The sequence below is a fragment of the Lathamus discolor genome, chromosome 6 (genome assembly GCF_037157495.1).
Source record: "Lathamus discolor isolate bLatDis1 chromosome 6, bLatDis1.hap1, whole genome shotgun sequence".
In the NCBI taxonomy this organism is placed as follows: domain Eukaryota; kingdom Metazoa; phylum Chordata; class Aves; order Psittaciformes; family Psittacidae; genus Lathamus; species Lathamus discolor.
Window position 1 is genome coordinate 83,785,135 of NC_088889.1, and position 15,939 is coordinate 83,801,073.

Sequence of the window (15,939 nt, forward strand, 5' to 3'; positions counted from 1 at the left end):
CTACTTGCAAACCCATTAGAACAAAAAACAGACTGAGTAGCTAGAAAGAGAACTATGAAAGGAATTGACAATATTTAATAGCAGTTTGCTATATTGAATATTTACATCTTCCAAACCTCATGTCCTGCCTTCTTTTCTCAACTACTTTTAAGTAGAAGTTTGGAGCTTTTTGAAGACTTTTACTGCTGATACTTCTAGCTTAAAACAAAACTGTGTAAATACCTCTATATCTTTTACTGAAGGTGGCTTTTCTCTCTTACTTATCTCCTTCTCATGTAAGTGCATGATAACAAATTGTTCTTCTGGGGTCAATGGCTGGCTGGCTGAATAATGGAAGTCACGTAATTCTGGCATATGAGCAAGTGCACTCAGTGAAATGGGATCCAAACTTCTCAGTGAAGTTGGTTTAATTCTGGAAAAAATAAAACAACCAAATTTAATGAATAAAGAAGCAGTAATGGATTCTTAAATCTATATGGAGAAATGACAAGCATTATATAAACCACTTACACTGCACTGAGGACAAGTGTGACCTATGAAGTATTTCAATTACTCATAAAAAAAAAAAAAATCAGTAGAAGGGTAGCATAATGTAGCATACTACTTTCACAGAAAGAATACAAATATGTAAACCTTACAACCACACAGTATCACACAGACAGGCAGCAGCTTACAAGCAATTCTACCATAGCCATATTATTTAGGTTGCCCAAGACCTCCACCTAATCAGGTGATTATCTTACCAAAATCTTAACTATCTGAGCTAAAGGTTCAAATTGGCTCATTTGCATAAATATTACACTGCAGACTTCTTTTTCTCATGATTATATGCTGTTTTCCACAGGGCAGTCCACACTCCTCAGGATAAACAACACAGCCAACAAGCTGTCACTCCATACCTGATTCACTTGACATTATCAAGTCCTTAGCTGAAGAGAATTTAAATATCCCTTTTGTCTTTTTTATGGTACTCAGCACCATGTTATCTTAACAAGGAGTAAGAAAGTTACAGTCATAGCACTTTAAGAGAGGATTATTTCCTTGTTTTACAGAAGAAAAGCACAAAGAAGAAAAGAAATACTCAGTACAGCAGAGCACCCAATTCGACACATCTCTAGGAGCACTACAGAACATTTAAACAATCACAACAAAACTGAGAAAATTCATCTTCACAATCTGCATCTCTGTGAACTAAACTATGGCTTTTCAAGTCAATAATCATGAAAGGAAGACCTTTCCTTCACCATGCCTAAAACCATAATTTGTCCTGCCACAAACAAACAGTTAAAGGCATTCAGTCAACACACCACGGAATTTCAGTCTTAAGGCGCATAGTTTCTCTGTAAAGACTTAACATTTCATGCCTGGATGCTTAACATAGGATACAAGTAAAAAATCAGATATCTGGATTGACTGTAATAATCTGTACCCTTATAATACCACAGTACATTACCTGTGAGAATCCCATTGACTTCTTTGTGTAAGTTTGAGCTTTCTCCTGGAAGGATGAAATTCTTCTGAAGCTTTAAGCAGCAGTTAAGAAAATGTCACATAAAAGGATATTTTTCAAATAAAATATTATTTCAGATTGGTGAAAAACAGAGCTAAGTCAATTAATCAGATAATGAAATAACAGAAAACTACAATGTCAAAAAGAAGACTTTAGCTTTGACTTAGCATTTAGCAAGACATTAAAATCATATGATAAATAACCTTGCTGATTCTGGGACAACAAACCAGCTTCAGGAAAGCATTCTGCTTAAGCTCATGCTTAAGACTTTAGTGTTTACTTACCTCCCTGCACTACCATATGTTCTGCAGTGTGACTTTTCTATTTTGAACATAAAAGCACTTCTATAAGCTGTACAGCTCCACCAAATACAATGCACATGAAGAATCTGAGAAGTACAAACTATTACCATACGCAACTGTATGGACAAATAAACAGGTCTTTTATCAAAATTAATATACCAAGAAAAGTACCATGACCTGCTTCCCACATACCACCCATGTACTACAGAAGTACAAGTAGTAGAAGAATCAGGTATATGACAAGGAAACCATTAAAGAGATACAATGAACAACACCAAACCTTTCTTAAACAGCATACAAGGGGACGAAGCAGATATTATGTCTCATCTATCCCAGGGAAACAGAACAACTTCTAACACTTCAGGGAAGCAAAGCAACAATTCAGGATGAGTATATTCACAGACAATGAAAACCATGGTTTTCGAATGTCTTACCCTTAATGCAGAGAACATTTAATGAGATAATTAGGAAATAAAGCTCATTAATAACGTGCTCACTTTGGAATTTTTTGACTAAGTAATGGAGTTAATCTGACACCTGCAATTGGTACTTAGAGCATAAACAAGCTTTCTTCATAAAAGGCTTGATATATATTGATTTGTAAACATAAACAGCAAAAGTATTACAACTTAACCTTATTTGCTTTATATCTCAATGTCATGTTGAATCAACAGCATGTAATATCTCATATTGTAGGATTTACATTCATATGCAGTTTGCTAACAAATACATCAATTACATTATTTAGATGGAAACAGTGTATTATGCACATTTCTTGAATTTGATTCTCAAGTAAAGATCTTAATGCCTGGCCCACATCTTGTTTTGCTGTGTAAGACTCATGAATAGGAGCATAACAGGGATGCACATTGACTTTCTGTTTTCCTGCTGGTACTAACTTTTATTTCAAGCAGTAATAAAAGCCAACTTGTATTTTATTCATTTTCTGCTTTGCAAAGAATTCCCTCCAAATAATCACAAGGGATTATCTGGAGGGATAAACCTAATTAATTAATCAGAAACTGGCCTTGCCTTTATTGAAGTTATGCATGCTTTCAGAAATTTGTCTATACTGACCCTGAGGCGAGAAGATTGTAAGTGTTTATTAGGGATAAATGATCTCTCCAAGGCTGATGCTGTAACAAATAATCAATAAGAGATAAAAATGTACAGAACTAGCAAAGCTAAACTTATAAACACACTCAAATACGGATACACGTCGAGGCTGTTTTCTGCTTTGCTGAGCCCCCTGATGTCCCTGTCATTGAAGACAACTTTAATTTGTTCACATTTTTCATATTCAAATCCTGTGCACTAAGAGTATAGTTATTAGCTATGGAGTCACTTAGGCTTCGGTAGTAATTCTGTTCCTTGAATGGAGCTGCCAAAGTCCATGACGCTTGTTGCATCAAAGGAGGATAACAGCTGCTATTAAGGACAAGCTGAAATTGGGAAAAAAAAATAAAAATAAAAAGCAATAGTTTCATACAGCACAGTAATTTTAAGTCCTCTTAGAACTAGTGTTAAAGATCAATTCGTATAAAGAGCAAATACTTCAATCTAACTTAGAGTCATTTAACCACCAATCTATTTTCATACCCTGATGTTCCACACATGTAAGAATAATTTTACATGATGCTTCAGTAGGAATACTTGTACATTTTTTGCATAATCAAGGTCTTTTTCATAAATAAAAGGAATTAGTACATTATCCAGTACTCTCTACTCCCCCACATCTCCATCTTGCTTCTCTTCTTCTTACATTTGCTTAAATTTAGAAAATTATTCCTGAAGCCTTTGTCATCTATTTTTAACACTCAATCCCTGTAATAGTTGAACATTAATACAAATTAACAAATTTAGCCCTCATCTTTCTCTCTCTCCCACATCAGTACAGGATTTGTAACAGATTTCTTCTGTCTGTTTATCCTACATTTTCTCAGGTGACTTAGTATTGACTTGTCATCAGTCCTGATGTCTAAATTTTAATGAGATGGCTCACAGGCATAAGGGATGTGGGATCAAGAAGTATGTTTCTTATCAAGACATCCTCAGAGTGAAAATGTACCTAAGAAAGAATCATGAATGTACTTCATACCATGGTTCCTTAAAGCTCTTAGTCTAAATTCATATTTAGCTTGCTACTGTATTACGTCTTTTTCAACTATTTTTTACAGCATTGAAGCAACACAACCATATCCCTATTACCCATTTCTTCCTCTTTACAATGCAGCATCACCATTATCAGTTTTACATCATTCTTAAAAAAAGCTTCTAAATAAATTAATGATGTTTCCATCTTTAGTCTCCTCATTTCTCTTGCCTTTTCCCTTAGGGGCTTCAGTTAAGCTCATCTTCTCAGCATTTTATGGCCTCTGAGAGGACACCACAGTAAAGCATATAACACCTTTTCATTTCAGCTACAGATGCAGCTATGAACTATTTACTTTTTTTAGTCTATTATGAGATTTAGTGAGAAAAACAATGGTTTGTCAATCTGAAATACAGGCTAAGGCAAGATTATTACATCTGTCTTGCCTTTTTCTTCTGACTGACAAGGCTAAACTTATCAGCAAAGAAAAAAAAAGTATTCGCACTACTGCTGCAAACATAATCCTTAAATTAAGCTTCTGAAAGCTCACAGAATCTTTTGAGCTCCATTTCTTCCACTGCACGCATTTATACCAGCGGGTAGGTCCCTGTATTACGGTTTTGGGAGACAGATACAAGAATTAAAAATTATTCAGAGATTTGGAGACTTTCCCCAGAAAGTCACTATGTGCCTTTAGGAACTGCTGAAGTCAGCATAAACTCTGAATTCTTATCTTCTTTCTTAATTAGGCCCACTCTGTAAACTATATTCTTTCTTCCCCACCATTATTTTAGAGTATACATTTCACTTAAAATTTCCTGTTTTCAAACGAAGTCTAAAAATAACCTATTTTCCATCAGAAATTACTTCAATTTCTTCACAAGCACTATGTTTCTGAGGAAAGACATCTTAGATGGTCTTAAGTGCTGACACAAATGAGCAACTGCAAGTCACTTATGGTGGGAAAGCCAGCTACCTCTTCTTCCTTCCCTTAAGAGTTGTCATATACATTTTTTGTGTCACAGGCTATTCATTCTGATCAGTGCTGCACCTGTTCAGCACTGGAACAGCAGTCTAACTCAGGGGGTTTTGTGCTCTGCTATAAAGTATTGAGAGAGGGGGAGAGAAATCACAATTTCTTTGAGAGAAAAATATTTTTACCATTTGTTTCCTTCCCCAGAAACTTAAACTCAGAATATTTAACCCAAAAATGAACAGCAAATAATTAACTATAAATTTAAAGAACAGATTTAAACTGCTAATGTTTAATATCCAACTCAAAATTGAAGTTGCACAACAGTTTTCTAAGTGCAGTTCTGAAGAAGTATCTGACAATCTGGTGAGTACTTTATCTTATTAATTTAAATAGGTTTTCCTATTTTTACTTCTTCTACCTAAGGCCTGGTAATATATGGTGCCTAAAATCATGCTAGCACATGTAATTTGTTGTTTACCCTGACACAAGGGGAGAGAGCACACACCTGATACAATTCTGAAGGTGCAGCCGACGCAGAAGCAGGTAGGGGTGGTATCTCTGGTAACCGTTTTGCATGACTCATGTTATACACAGACTCCTTTTTTGACTAAATAGAAATGGAAAACAGTGTCAAAGACATTCATGAATGTACTGTTTTGAAAAAGATTAATTCAAAAGAACAAATACTTTCAGTTTTCATTGAAAATGACATACTGCAACTTTTATAATTTTAGGGAAATGGTCATTCTCTGGAGTATGTTCCTCAGCAAAACAGGCTTTCAGATTGCACCATTCTTTGTAGTCATTTGATCAAACTTCTAATCAACAACAAATGTCAGACTAAAAAAAAAAAAAAAAACCCACAACATTTTTGTATCACTGAAAACAATTCAAATTGTTTAAAATATCTTTAGTTACACTAAAAATTCCCCATGGAGTTTGTGATGGTATAAACATTGGACATTAAACTACTAAAGCCTACCAGACTCCCAAGTTTTGGACACTGAAACAGTCCAAGCTGTGTGAACTGTGATACTACAGATTAAAAAAAACCACTGGGGTTTTTTATGTCTATAATGACCCAGTTTCAGAAAAAGCTGTATTGCTAGGATGCCACTGGAAGAACAGATTGCTCACAAGGACTCTGCAGTCTCTTAATACAAATGCCAGCATAGCTAATATGTTTTAGGACTATGTTCCACCTACTCAGAATGACAATACTTTAAGGTCACCTTCCAGGACTCCACATGAAGTTCTCTAAGGATATTTTCTCAGAATTATTCAGCCTCACAGTGCTTTAAAATGTTTTTTAATGGCATTTTTCCTTAAAATAGGCCAAAACCTCACCCCTAGTCTGCTCCGAGCTTCCTAAATCAGATCTGCTAAGGAGAGTCATGACGAACAAATTCCAAATTAGTCACACTATCAGAAAATGAGGCGGAAGTATGTGGTATCTGAACACCAGTGAATTAAATCATCATGAAATAATAAGTTATTACTCAATCCAATTATATTTGTATAACATATAATGATTTTTACATAATTTTTAATACATTTTTAGCACTTGGCTTTCTAACATATCACTGGAGAACTAGGTTGCTCAGACCTAGTTTTCCAGCAGATAAAACTATGCCCACCTCAATATCAAAGTAGAGCCCATTTAGAAATAAAATTTGAGAAAGAACTGATCTTATTCACCTCCTTGGTATTCCCCAGTGTGCCTGCACACAGGCGCATGGAAATCAAGACATTATCACTGCCAGACACATTTCACTAAAGACAGCATGAATTGCATTTGATTAATGACTAAAAGATTGGGCCTTAGGGTACTTTAAAAATGAATAAACCATGCTCCTTATTAGGAGGTTTGTTCATTCTTAAAGGTAAAAGAGTTACTAAGAAAGCCATCATTCATTCTAAAGCAACTCTTGTTTTATATGCCACCTAACCTTTCAGAAGGTTAAATACTTGAGCAAAGGAATTCCTAATAAGAAGTATATTATAAAGGCTTAGGTCTAAAGAATATTCAACAAGAACAAGTGTCTTCAAATAAGAGTTCTTCCAATGTCAACTCTAGCCATCAGTAATGGCCTATTTCAGGTGAAGTTTTGGAAAAGTAACCGGCCTTCCACAGTCACTGCAGAAAGAACTTACCCTCAAGAGCCTTGAGCTCCGTGTTGGCTTCATCTTGCTTTGGTTTTTTGTTTGCTCAGAAGTTTTTAGTCCTCCCCCTTGGTATAAGCATCCTTGTCATTACAGCACTGAAAAAGAATGATAGACTCATTTCAGATATTACACAAGCGGTCAATCCCAATTGCCAGGAAGAAGAAAAATCCCAGCTTTCTTCCTCCTTGTTTACAACATGAAGCTTTCTTCCCCTCCAAATCACATGCTTGCACATTCCCCATTCCTTTCCAAGCTCACTTTTCATATTAATATTTCTAACTCTCTCCAGATGCCTTTCAAGAAAGATGTTTTCCACCATGCTCTTTCCACTTTGACCCAAACTAGTTTCCTCCCCACTACTTGTTCTCTTCTATGGTCCCAGGGATTCTCAGCCCTGACTTGTAGTTTACAGCAGACAGAGCCACACATTAATAACCGTTAAGAACTAAGCACATGTCAAACAGAATGGGAAAAAAGATCAAGAGAGATGCCCAGCATGCCATACACATCCACAAAGTGCATGAGCAACCAGGGTGAAAGCAGATACTACCTGCAGGTGCCTGTGTTACCAGTCCCTCTGCCCATTCCAGCCTGGTGAACTCCTCTGACACTCTCAGTTTTGTTGCCTCAGTTACAGCATAGCTGGTGCTTAGAGACAGGAATTCCCTCCTCATGCACTTCCCCAAGCAGAAAGAAGACAGACCCTTTCAGCAGTGTTGTGCCAAGCCGTGGTCAGGGAGATTCAGTCATGGAAGCTGTGAGCAACTGTACAGGTTTATTCTGCCTCTGAAAGCTACTAAGAATGTAGGACTAAGACATCTGAGATATTCTGACATTCGTATGAAAACACTGCAGACAGTGAGGGAGCTCCCAGAGCAATAAAGGCTATATAAACCCAAGCTCTGACAACACAGCAAGACTTCCATTTTAACTTAAACTCTTTCTGAAGATTTTTGGATGCTATTTTTCATCCTATTTTCTGTAAACTGTGGGAAGGCTGACATGTCTGAGCTAACAGCAGGGTTTTTCTTACATCTTGACCTAACACCAACAACAAAGTGTGACGTTGTTCTTCCCTGGCCACACATGAAAGTACCTACCATAACCTAAGCTGCTCTTTAAACACAGGCCAGCAGTGTGGGGTACAGAACCAGCACTGCAATGCTGGAGCTGGCAATCCCTTGGCTCATGTGTGCCATAACTCCCCAAATATTTTAGTGCTGGTTTGCAACATGATCATTCTCCTGCTAATTCAAGCTGATGCTGGCATGAAGACAAGCTCAATTAAGCAATCCACACAACTCTGATGCTTACATATGCATGTCCTTTGAAGTTAAATAAATTACTTGTTCAGCTGGGGAAACATTAAAAGCAGTTATTTTATAAAGAAAGAGATTATATGTGAATTTTTAGCTGAAGAAATAATTATGCATAGCAGGAAAATAATTTACTAAGATGTATATGACTATCTCCAAAACCACAGCTATGGCATATTTCAAAACCAGGCAGAAATTTAAAACCTCCAACATACTTCTAAACTCAGTGGAGCCATTACACTTTATAGTGCCATTATCACTAGATTATGTCACACCGTAATTCTACCAGTTAGTTATTCTCTCCAATCACCTAAAAAAAAATGCAAAATCAACACACTGAAATTTAATTTTATATACCCTACTCTACTGTTGATATTTCTGTTGAAATATCAACACACTACGTATTTTAATAATATGAGATCTAAAGACTTTAACAGTTCAACCAAAATAAACTTGCCCTCCCAATTCTCTTTTTGCAGGTATCTTGTGGTGGGCTTTTCGAGCCCACGGTCCAAACTGGCATTAATATGCAAATCTCTCTTTCACTCCCTCTGTCTACAGAGATCCTTGTACCTGCAGTACACTGAAATCAGCACCTCAAAGACACTGAGCCCTGACAGTCTGACAGATTAAAAAGCTCATATAAACTTTATAAACCCCCTCTTTGCATTATAAGACTGGCATGCTCTAAATTAAGCACGCTATTTATTTTATTGCCTTTAAAAAATAATCACGAAACCATTAATGTTCAGTTTTGCAATACTCTCCTGGGTGGCACCAATAAAAAAAGTGATCAAAGCAGTCATGAGAAGCATGAATATTTTACTCATTTCTGGCTAATTTACAGTGTAAGAAAAAATAAATAAATCTATGTAGCAAAATCTGGGAATTCACTGAAGCTTCACGCTTGCATAAAACACCAGCGTGATGGCTCTGGAAAGCAGCCAGGCCAAGCCACAGAATCATAGAACGGTTTGGGTTGGAAAGGACCTTAAGATCACCTAGTTCCAACCCCCCTGCCATGGGCAGACATTATGCAATAACCTCAGCGCGCATCATTTCTGAGATGAACAGTCCCATCCAAATGCTGAGACACCAGAGCATGCACTGATCTTGCTGAAAGCACAGCTACATTTTTGAAGTAATTATTCCTCACATGGCACATCTCCCCAAACAGGTTTGCATGTGGCCACCCATACACCCGTGGAGACAGCAGGACAGGGTGCAAATGAGTTGGAACAAGTAACTAGAGATAGGGGGAAGGTGGTTATGCCAGATGAAGTGTTTCACAGCTGCCATTCCAAACAACCCACGGCGTGACTGCCCAACAGCCACAACTCACTGAAAGCTGCCTTTGTAGCCTCCCACTCAGATGGCAGCAACCCCTCTAGCTGGGGATGGCGGGACCGCCACATGTATCTGAGCAGGTCCTGGCACACGGGTGGTGAGGTGCAGCCCCAAAGCGATGTGGGAGCTGAATACACCCCAGCGGCTCCTCTCACCCGGCCTGTGGCACCCTAGCCTCTGAAAGCTAAGCGTGCCTCTGCACGCCTGCGCTTCCCACAGGGAGGAACTGTGTGGCTAGCGCAGCCACCTTCCTCTTCTACCCTTAATTCGAAAAGCCTCAGGGCTGTGTCCTAAAGCCACACAATCCTCTGGGACCCTCCCTGAGGCTGCCAAGACCGGAGCGGCTGAGGCAGGGCCTGGGTGGTGAAAGGCAGGACGCGAACGGGGACACGAAAGGGCACAAACGGGAAATAAATACAAGCCCCTCCAACCCGGCGGTACGCGGAAACCTCCCGGGCCCCTTCCTCGCCAAACGCCCCACGCAGGTGTCTGCGCCGGCCCGCCGGGCCCTGCCCCGGCTCTGTCCTCTCTTCAGCGCCGCCGGCCCCCTCGGGGAGGAGACAGCGACAGGAGGGCGGTGGCGCTTCCCTGAGCGCCGGTAGGCCCAGCCCGGGCCACGCCAGGTGTTGCATGCGGCGGGCGGGAGGTCAAGCCGCTGCGAGAGACCGCGGCCCGGCGGGCAGGTGAGAAGGACGGCCCCGGCTCTTCAGAGGGCGGGGGGGGAGCGGCGCCGCCCCGCCCCGCTCCGCTCCGCCTGGCCGGGGACAGAGGCCGGCCGGCTCGCCCTGGCCGCCGCTCGGCCGCAGAGGGAGGGCCGGCGGAAGCGGGAGCCGGGTGCCCCTTACCTCCGCTGCCCCCCGCCCCCTGCGGCGGGGCCTGTCCGGCACCAGCGCCGGCTCCTCAGTCTCGCGCGGCCCCCTCCGGCCACGCTGGGTGAGGAGCCCCGCGCTGTGCGCAGCGCTGGAGGCCGGGAACGGCGGGACAGAGGCCCCGGGCCCGGCCGCTACCCGGGGACCCCCTTTAAGGGCACGGGCAGCGCGCCTGCGGCAGGCGCTGTGCCCCGGTGGCAGGCGGGCTGCGGTTCATCGGTGTTGGGTGTCCGGTGCGGGCCGCGGGGGGGGGGGGGGGGGCGAGCGGCGCGCCTCGGGCGCGGGCTGCTTCGTGAGGGGCGGCTTCCTTCAGCCCGAGGTCTGCCCGCCGGGGCCGAGTGAAAGGGGGGTGTAAGCGAAGGGGCCCGGGTGTGCAGGCGGAGTATAAAGCGAGCGTGGACACCCTGACTATTTAGGTTTACAAGCAGGAAAAAATACCTTCTCCTGTTCCATTGGTGAGGGTTCCCCTAGCAACAACGCGTTGTGTTTTGGTGAGGGAACAGATCTTTTACCTGATGTTGCCTTTACACCATCACAGTTCAATATGCTGAATACGCTCCATCCCTGGCAGTGTTCAGTGCCATTTTGGGCACAGCCTTGTGTGACATGGTTTAGGGTGGAGGCAGGGGGGGCTGAACTAGATGATCATAATGTCCTTTCCAACCCTAACTATTCTGTAATTCTATGTTCAGAGCCTTTGGAAAGTATTTTGCCTCTACATGTAGGGTGGAAACTGTACAGGGTGTGGCTTCAATTCCAAACATGAGGCTGCTCGCAAAACCAAGTCTCATTAATATGGGACAAGTTTCCAGCACTAGAAGTGACAAATAGTCCTTGTGAATAGGTAGAATTTACCCTTTTACTGGTAAATTAACACCCTCACGGTTAAGTGCAGGGTTAATGTTACAAAGGAAGAAGATGAGAGTCACCTTGTATCTTGATACTTGGCTTTGAAGGGTTTTAGAAGAGCTTGCAGGGCCAAGCCCCTGCATTTAGATGAATTTTTGTAAAAGCAACATTTTAGACTTTGTGGATCAGATTAACATCTATAATCTACATTCTGTGTGTTTGCAAAAGAAAGACTTCATTGTCAAAAGATGTCTGTATGAGGGTATTATTAATTGTACCTTAATTTTAAGGAAAATTGGATGGCCGAGTGAGAACTGTTTGTTCAGAAGATACATGACTGTGGCTGAGGATTACAACATGTCGAAAGAAATGCAAGAACTGCAGAAGCAATGGCACTCCATGGTGCAGGCCATCCACAGCAACTCGAATGTGGGTCTGGATTATAACTTAATGTATCTATAAAGAAGCTACTTTCATAACTCTTGGAGTATTGCATACCAATTTATTTAAATGCAATTTCAAAACGGGGGGGCAGAAGAATTTGCACTCCCTTTTTTTATATGAATGCTGAGGAGCCTATGGGAAGGGCTGTCTTCCCCCATCTTCATCAGTCAGGGAAGCCTGTTCATTCTGCATTTCTGTGTCATACTGGTATAACCTTTTGAGAGAATAGAGTGGTATTTTAGTGGAATGGTTGTGCTGCTATATAAAGAACTAAAAGTACAATAGGTATTTCCTTGAGGGAAGGGAAATACATATTTTAGTATACAATACTACAGTGAAAATCCAGTGCAAAGGCATGATTGCCTATGTAAAAGGGATTTTTTTCCTACTGGTAACATAATTAAATTCCCAACAACTTTGATACAGACATGCCTGCACTGGACTTATGCTCAATAAATGAGCAGGTTGCAGCTATTACTGAGGCATGGAAAAAAGAAAAAAATCAGAATTTCTAAATGTTACAGGTTTTTTTTTTCTTAACAAATACATTTCTCTAGATTAAAATCATAGCTGTGGAGACACCTCTGAAATCTGTGCAGCTAATCTGTGATTTGTTCTTTTTTTCACTCATTTTCAGGTTGGGGTTTTTGGTTGTTTTTTCTTTGTGCAAGAATGGAACTGGGAAGTCCAAGAGAACCATGTCTGGGTTTGGTAGAATTGTATTTGCTATGAAGTTATCTAAATTTGCAGTGAGTCCTCACATTTTTGAAGTATAAAGGCAACGGCTCTCCTTTATTCAAGCTGCAGACTTGCAAAAAGATGCTACCTGTAGTTCACTGAAGTAACAGTAATCTTTGAAAGTTACCTATGACAAGACGTAAGAACAAAATCTGAAATGTTCTTCTTTCATCCACAGGTTGTTGCATTTATGAATTCTCGCGTTGGCCAGTACTTAGATGACCATCCTTTTATTGCCTTATCACTCCTGATGTTTATTGCAGTGTCTGCTATTCCTGTTGCATTCTTCCTGATTTTTGTTGTTACAACAGCCATAATGGCCTGCATTGGTGTGATAGTCATGGAAGGTATTGTATGCATGAATGGATGAACTTATTTACTACCTTTTAAGGCATGTTGTCTTTTCCTTTTTTCCTTCTTCCTTCTGAAGTTCCCAGCTCAAGCAATTGAGTCCTCAGGTCTCAGCAGCAGTAAAACTCTAAATACAAGAGTAGTAATCTGATTAAGTGTAGATTATACAGGGGAAATCCTATTTCCCTTTTTAATTGCAGCCACCAGGATATGCCTAAATCAGTTATCTTGACCTAGCTTTTATAAAAGCTAGCTAGTTGATTGCCGAAGACTGTTTTCCCAAATGGTTTGAAATTGGGGTTGTGGTAGAATGTCAGCTCTTCTAATTTACTTGTATATAAACTTGTTGAAATAACAAACTGATTTTCTTTTATTAGGTGTTGTGATAGCCATAGGTGGCATAGCCCTCCTTTGTGTGCTGTGTGGCCTGAGTGCACTCTCACTAGGAGTTTCTGGAGTGCTGAGTCTTTGTTATATCGTTCTTTCAACTCTGGTCAACTACTGGTGTGCTTCAAGGTGAGTATCGATGTCTTGATCCATGCTTGGCTTTCAAACTGCAGCTGTACTACTGCATTGATTACTTCAGTTATTCTCAGTGAGCCACTATTGCTTAGTTTAACAAATATTTCTTGAATACGAGAGTGTCTTTGGCTACCCTGGTGGCTTAATGTGCAGCATGTAAATATCTGGTCATTAATATATGTTTTAATGAGAGTGAATACATGCCCTCTTTCCTTTTCAGGAAATGCACATATCCATTCAGGAACCTTTCCTGAACATGAATCAGAAAAGAGGAAATGTAAACAGTCCTTAAATGTGCATGTGCTAACACAACACAACATCAAGCAATAAAATACAACTTTGTCTCCCTCAGAATATTTGCTGCTTTAAGTGTCATAAAAACACACTTCCCAGTTGGACTTTTCCTAGAGGATGCATCTTTTACAGTTCTTTTTTCATGATAACCCGTATCAGTCTACTTACCTGCTTTTGTAGAGTAACGGACCAAAATTAATTGTAGATTATGGATAGGCAGAGGGGTACTTAAAAGGCACAGTGTGGCCTAAATAGAAATTACAGGGTTTGCTGGATGCTGCGCATGTGCAGGTTGCCAGTCATGTCTCCCAGTACTTTAGGCTTAGAGGCCTATTTCCATCAGCGTGGCCTTAGCCATGCTTTTCCCAAGCATCTGGGTAGGACTAAGAGGCACCAGCAGGTTGTGCTGGAGTGCCACCTGTTGGCTGTTTAAATATCTCTCAGGGAATGAGATGATAATTCTTCTTAAGCATAGGGAAGAGCAAGAAGAACATTCTCAGTTTGCTCCTTCGTCACAGCTGTGCTGCTTGCGCAGCTCTCAAGGACACACAAAACTGCCTGTTGGGCCTGTGATATCGTCAGGATGACAAGACCATGGTGTAAGGCCCAGTGTACTTGTATTTGTTCCAGGGGACTGTACCACTCCTGCAGGTCATGCTGCCAGGTCTGTAGCATTGCCCACCAGTTCCAGAAAAGACGTCTTTTTTTTCAATACCATACCCAAATACACAACCTGACCTACAAACCAGTTATACTGACATGCAGCTTTAATGTTAAGACAGGTAATACCTGTTCCTTTTATGTTCTTGTGTCTTTTGAGAGAAGCTCTGGTAAGCTGGCAGTGAATGTTCCAGGAGTCTCAGGTTTACATCTCACGATGCTCAGCTTTTTTGAGCAGAAAGTTAAAAGACAGTAATCTTACGGAAGAACAGGCTGTAAAATCATTCTTTTTTTGTCCTGTATACAGGGGTCAGATGAGAAAGAAAGAAATCAATGGAAGTTTGCCACGGAAGAGTCCTCCTGTCTCAGATCTTTCTGCCAATACTGGAAAGAACGAATAAGTGGGTTTCTCTCCACTTCCTTCAGAGGCACTTACCTGCACTATTCTGACCTTTGCTATATAATTGTTTACTCTTTCAAACTTTGTGCACTCCTTATGGCAACTGAAAAAAAGTCAATGTGCATCTTAGATTGCCACTGTAAAACCAGTGTTAAGAATAACCATTAAACATCAGTGCATTGCAATGTAAAGTTTATGCACATGATGGAATATTCCACAGAATGTGGTAAAGTAATGTAACAATAACTGCTACTGTTAAGTTAGTGATGATTAGGTGAAAGAAAGGGTAGGTAGGTACTGGACATTTGTTACTGGAGTTCTAGATGTACTATCATTTGGAATTCGGATGCGGCAGTTGGTCATTTTGATACGTGTGTCAAAGCGTAGAACAACACAAATGTGTTTTGAATGTTACAAGAATATTTTAAGCCTTACAGCCTTTGCTAAGATAGTACGAGCACACCATGCAAATGCTTTATATTTATTATGCAAGGAAAATTAGGATATATTGTATGTTAAGTCATGATACAAGCTTTTCTACACCTTCAGATGTTGCATTATTCTGAAGGGATATTTTTCTTGTTCTCATTGCCTCATCACATCAAGGGTATGCAATTAGGTCTTGCATTTTGTCATACTTGTTTAAGTGTTTAAATTGCCTGTTTTGCTTTTCAGTTGTAACTTCTGGTATGTTATTTAAGTTGGGGCTGGTTTTGTTGTTTGTTCGGGGTTTTTTCATTTTTGTGAATGCTGTAATATTCTTAAGCATTAAGAAAGTATCTAACTCTATTATTTTAATAAAGTGCTGTTTGTTTAACTGAGTTGTTATTCTACAGGAAAATCAACTTTTCCAGATCTATTTCTAGAAAGGCTACATTTGGAGCTGAATTTTTCTCCTCAATTAAAGTATTTTGGCTGGTTAATATTGCTGAGCCACAAACTGCAGATTACTCTCCTTATACCTGTAAAGAAAATGCAGAATCCTAAGGACTAAATTAGGGTAATACTCCAGTTTTGCATGAACCAACATGCTGTTTCACTCCAACTGGAGTCAAAGTTTACCTGAGCTATAATGTGTTCCACATAGCATTGGTGGTAACACT

The 15,939-nt window shown here is 40.3% G+C and overlaps 2 protein-coding genes across 5 annotated transcripts in view; one reads left to right on the top strand and one right to left on the bottom strand.

The window, feature by feature from the left end:
• Positions 1-10,805, bottom strand: part of DNAH3 (dynein axonemal heavy chain 3) — a 66,653-nt gene extending 55,848 nt beyond the window's left edge. Inside the window, exons 1-6 of the mRNA XM_065684313.1 lie at positions 10,555-10,805; positions 7,035-7,141; positions 5,386-5,487; positions 3,029-3,254; positions 1,454-1,523; positions 223-412 (exon numbers count right to left, since the gene is read on the bottom strand). Of these exons, the coding sequence (XP_065540385.1) occupies positions 223-412; positions 1,454-1,523; positions 3,029-3,254; positions 5,386-5,487; positions 7,035-7,067 (621 nt within the window). The 5' untranslated portion in view covers positions 7,068-7,141; positions 10,555-10,805. The remainder of the gene's footprint in view (positions 1-222; positions 413-1,453; positions 1,524-3,028; positions 3,255-5,385; positions 5,488-7,034; positions 7,142-10,554) is intronic.
• Positions 9,977-15,657, top strand: LDAF1 (lipid droplet assembly factor 1). 4 transcript variants are annotated; one of them, XM_065684306.1, is made up of 5 exons: positions 9,977-10,392; positions 11,718-11,856; positions 12,788-12,956; positions 13,338-13,476; positions 14,744-15,657. In XM_065684306.1, exons 1-5 carry the CDS (start codon positions 10,340-10,342, stop codon positions 14,835-14,837), a joined length of 594 nt encoding a protein of 197 aa, XP_065540378.1. In that variant the 5' UTR covers positions 9,977-10,339; the 3' UTR covers positions 14,838-15,657. The 4 variants fall into 4 exon arrangements, with proteins under 4 accessions (XP_065540378.1, XP_065540379.1, XP_065540381.1 ...); XM_065684307.1 differs by lacking the exon at positions 9,977-10,392 and adding an exon at positions 10,452-10,642; XM_065684309.1 differs by lacking the exon at positions 9,977-10,392 and adding an exon at positions 10,940-11,033.
• The last annotated feature ends 282 nt before the right edge of the window (positions 15,658-15,939 follow it).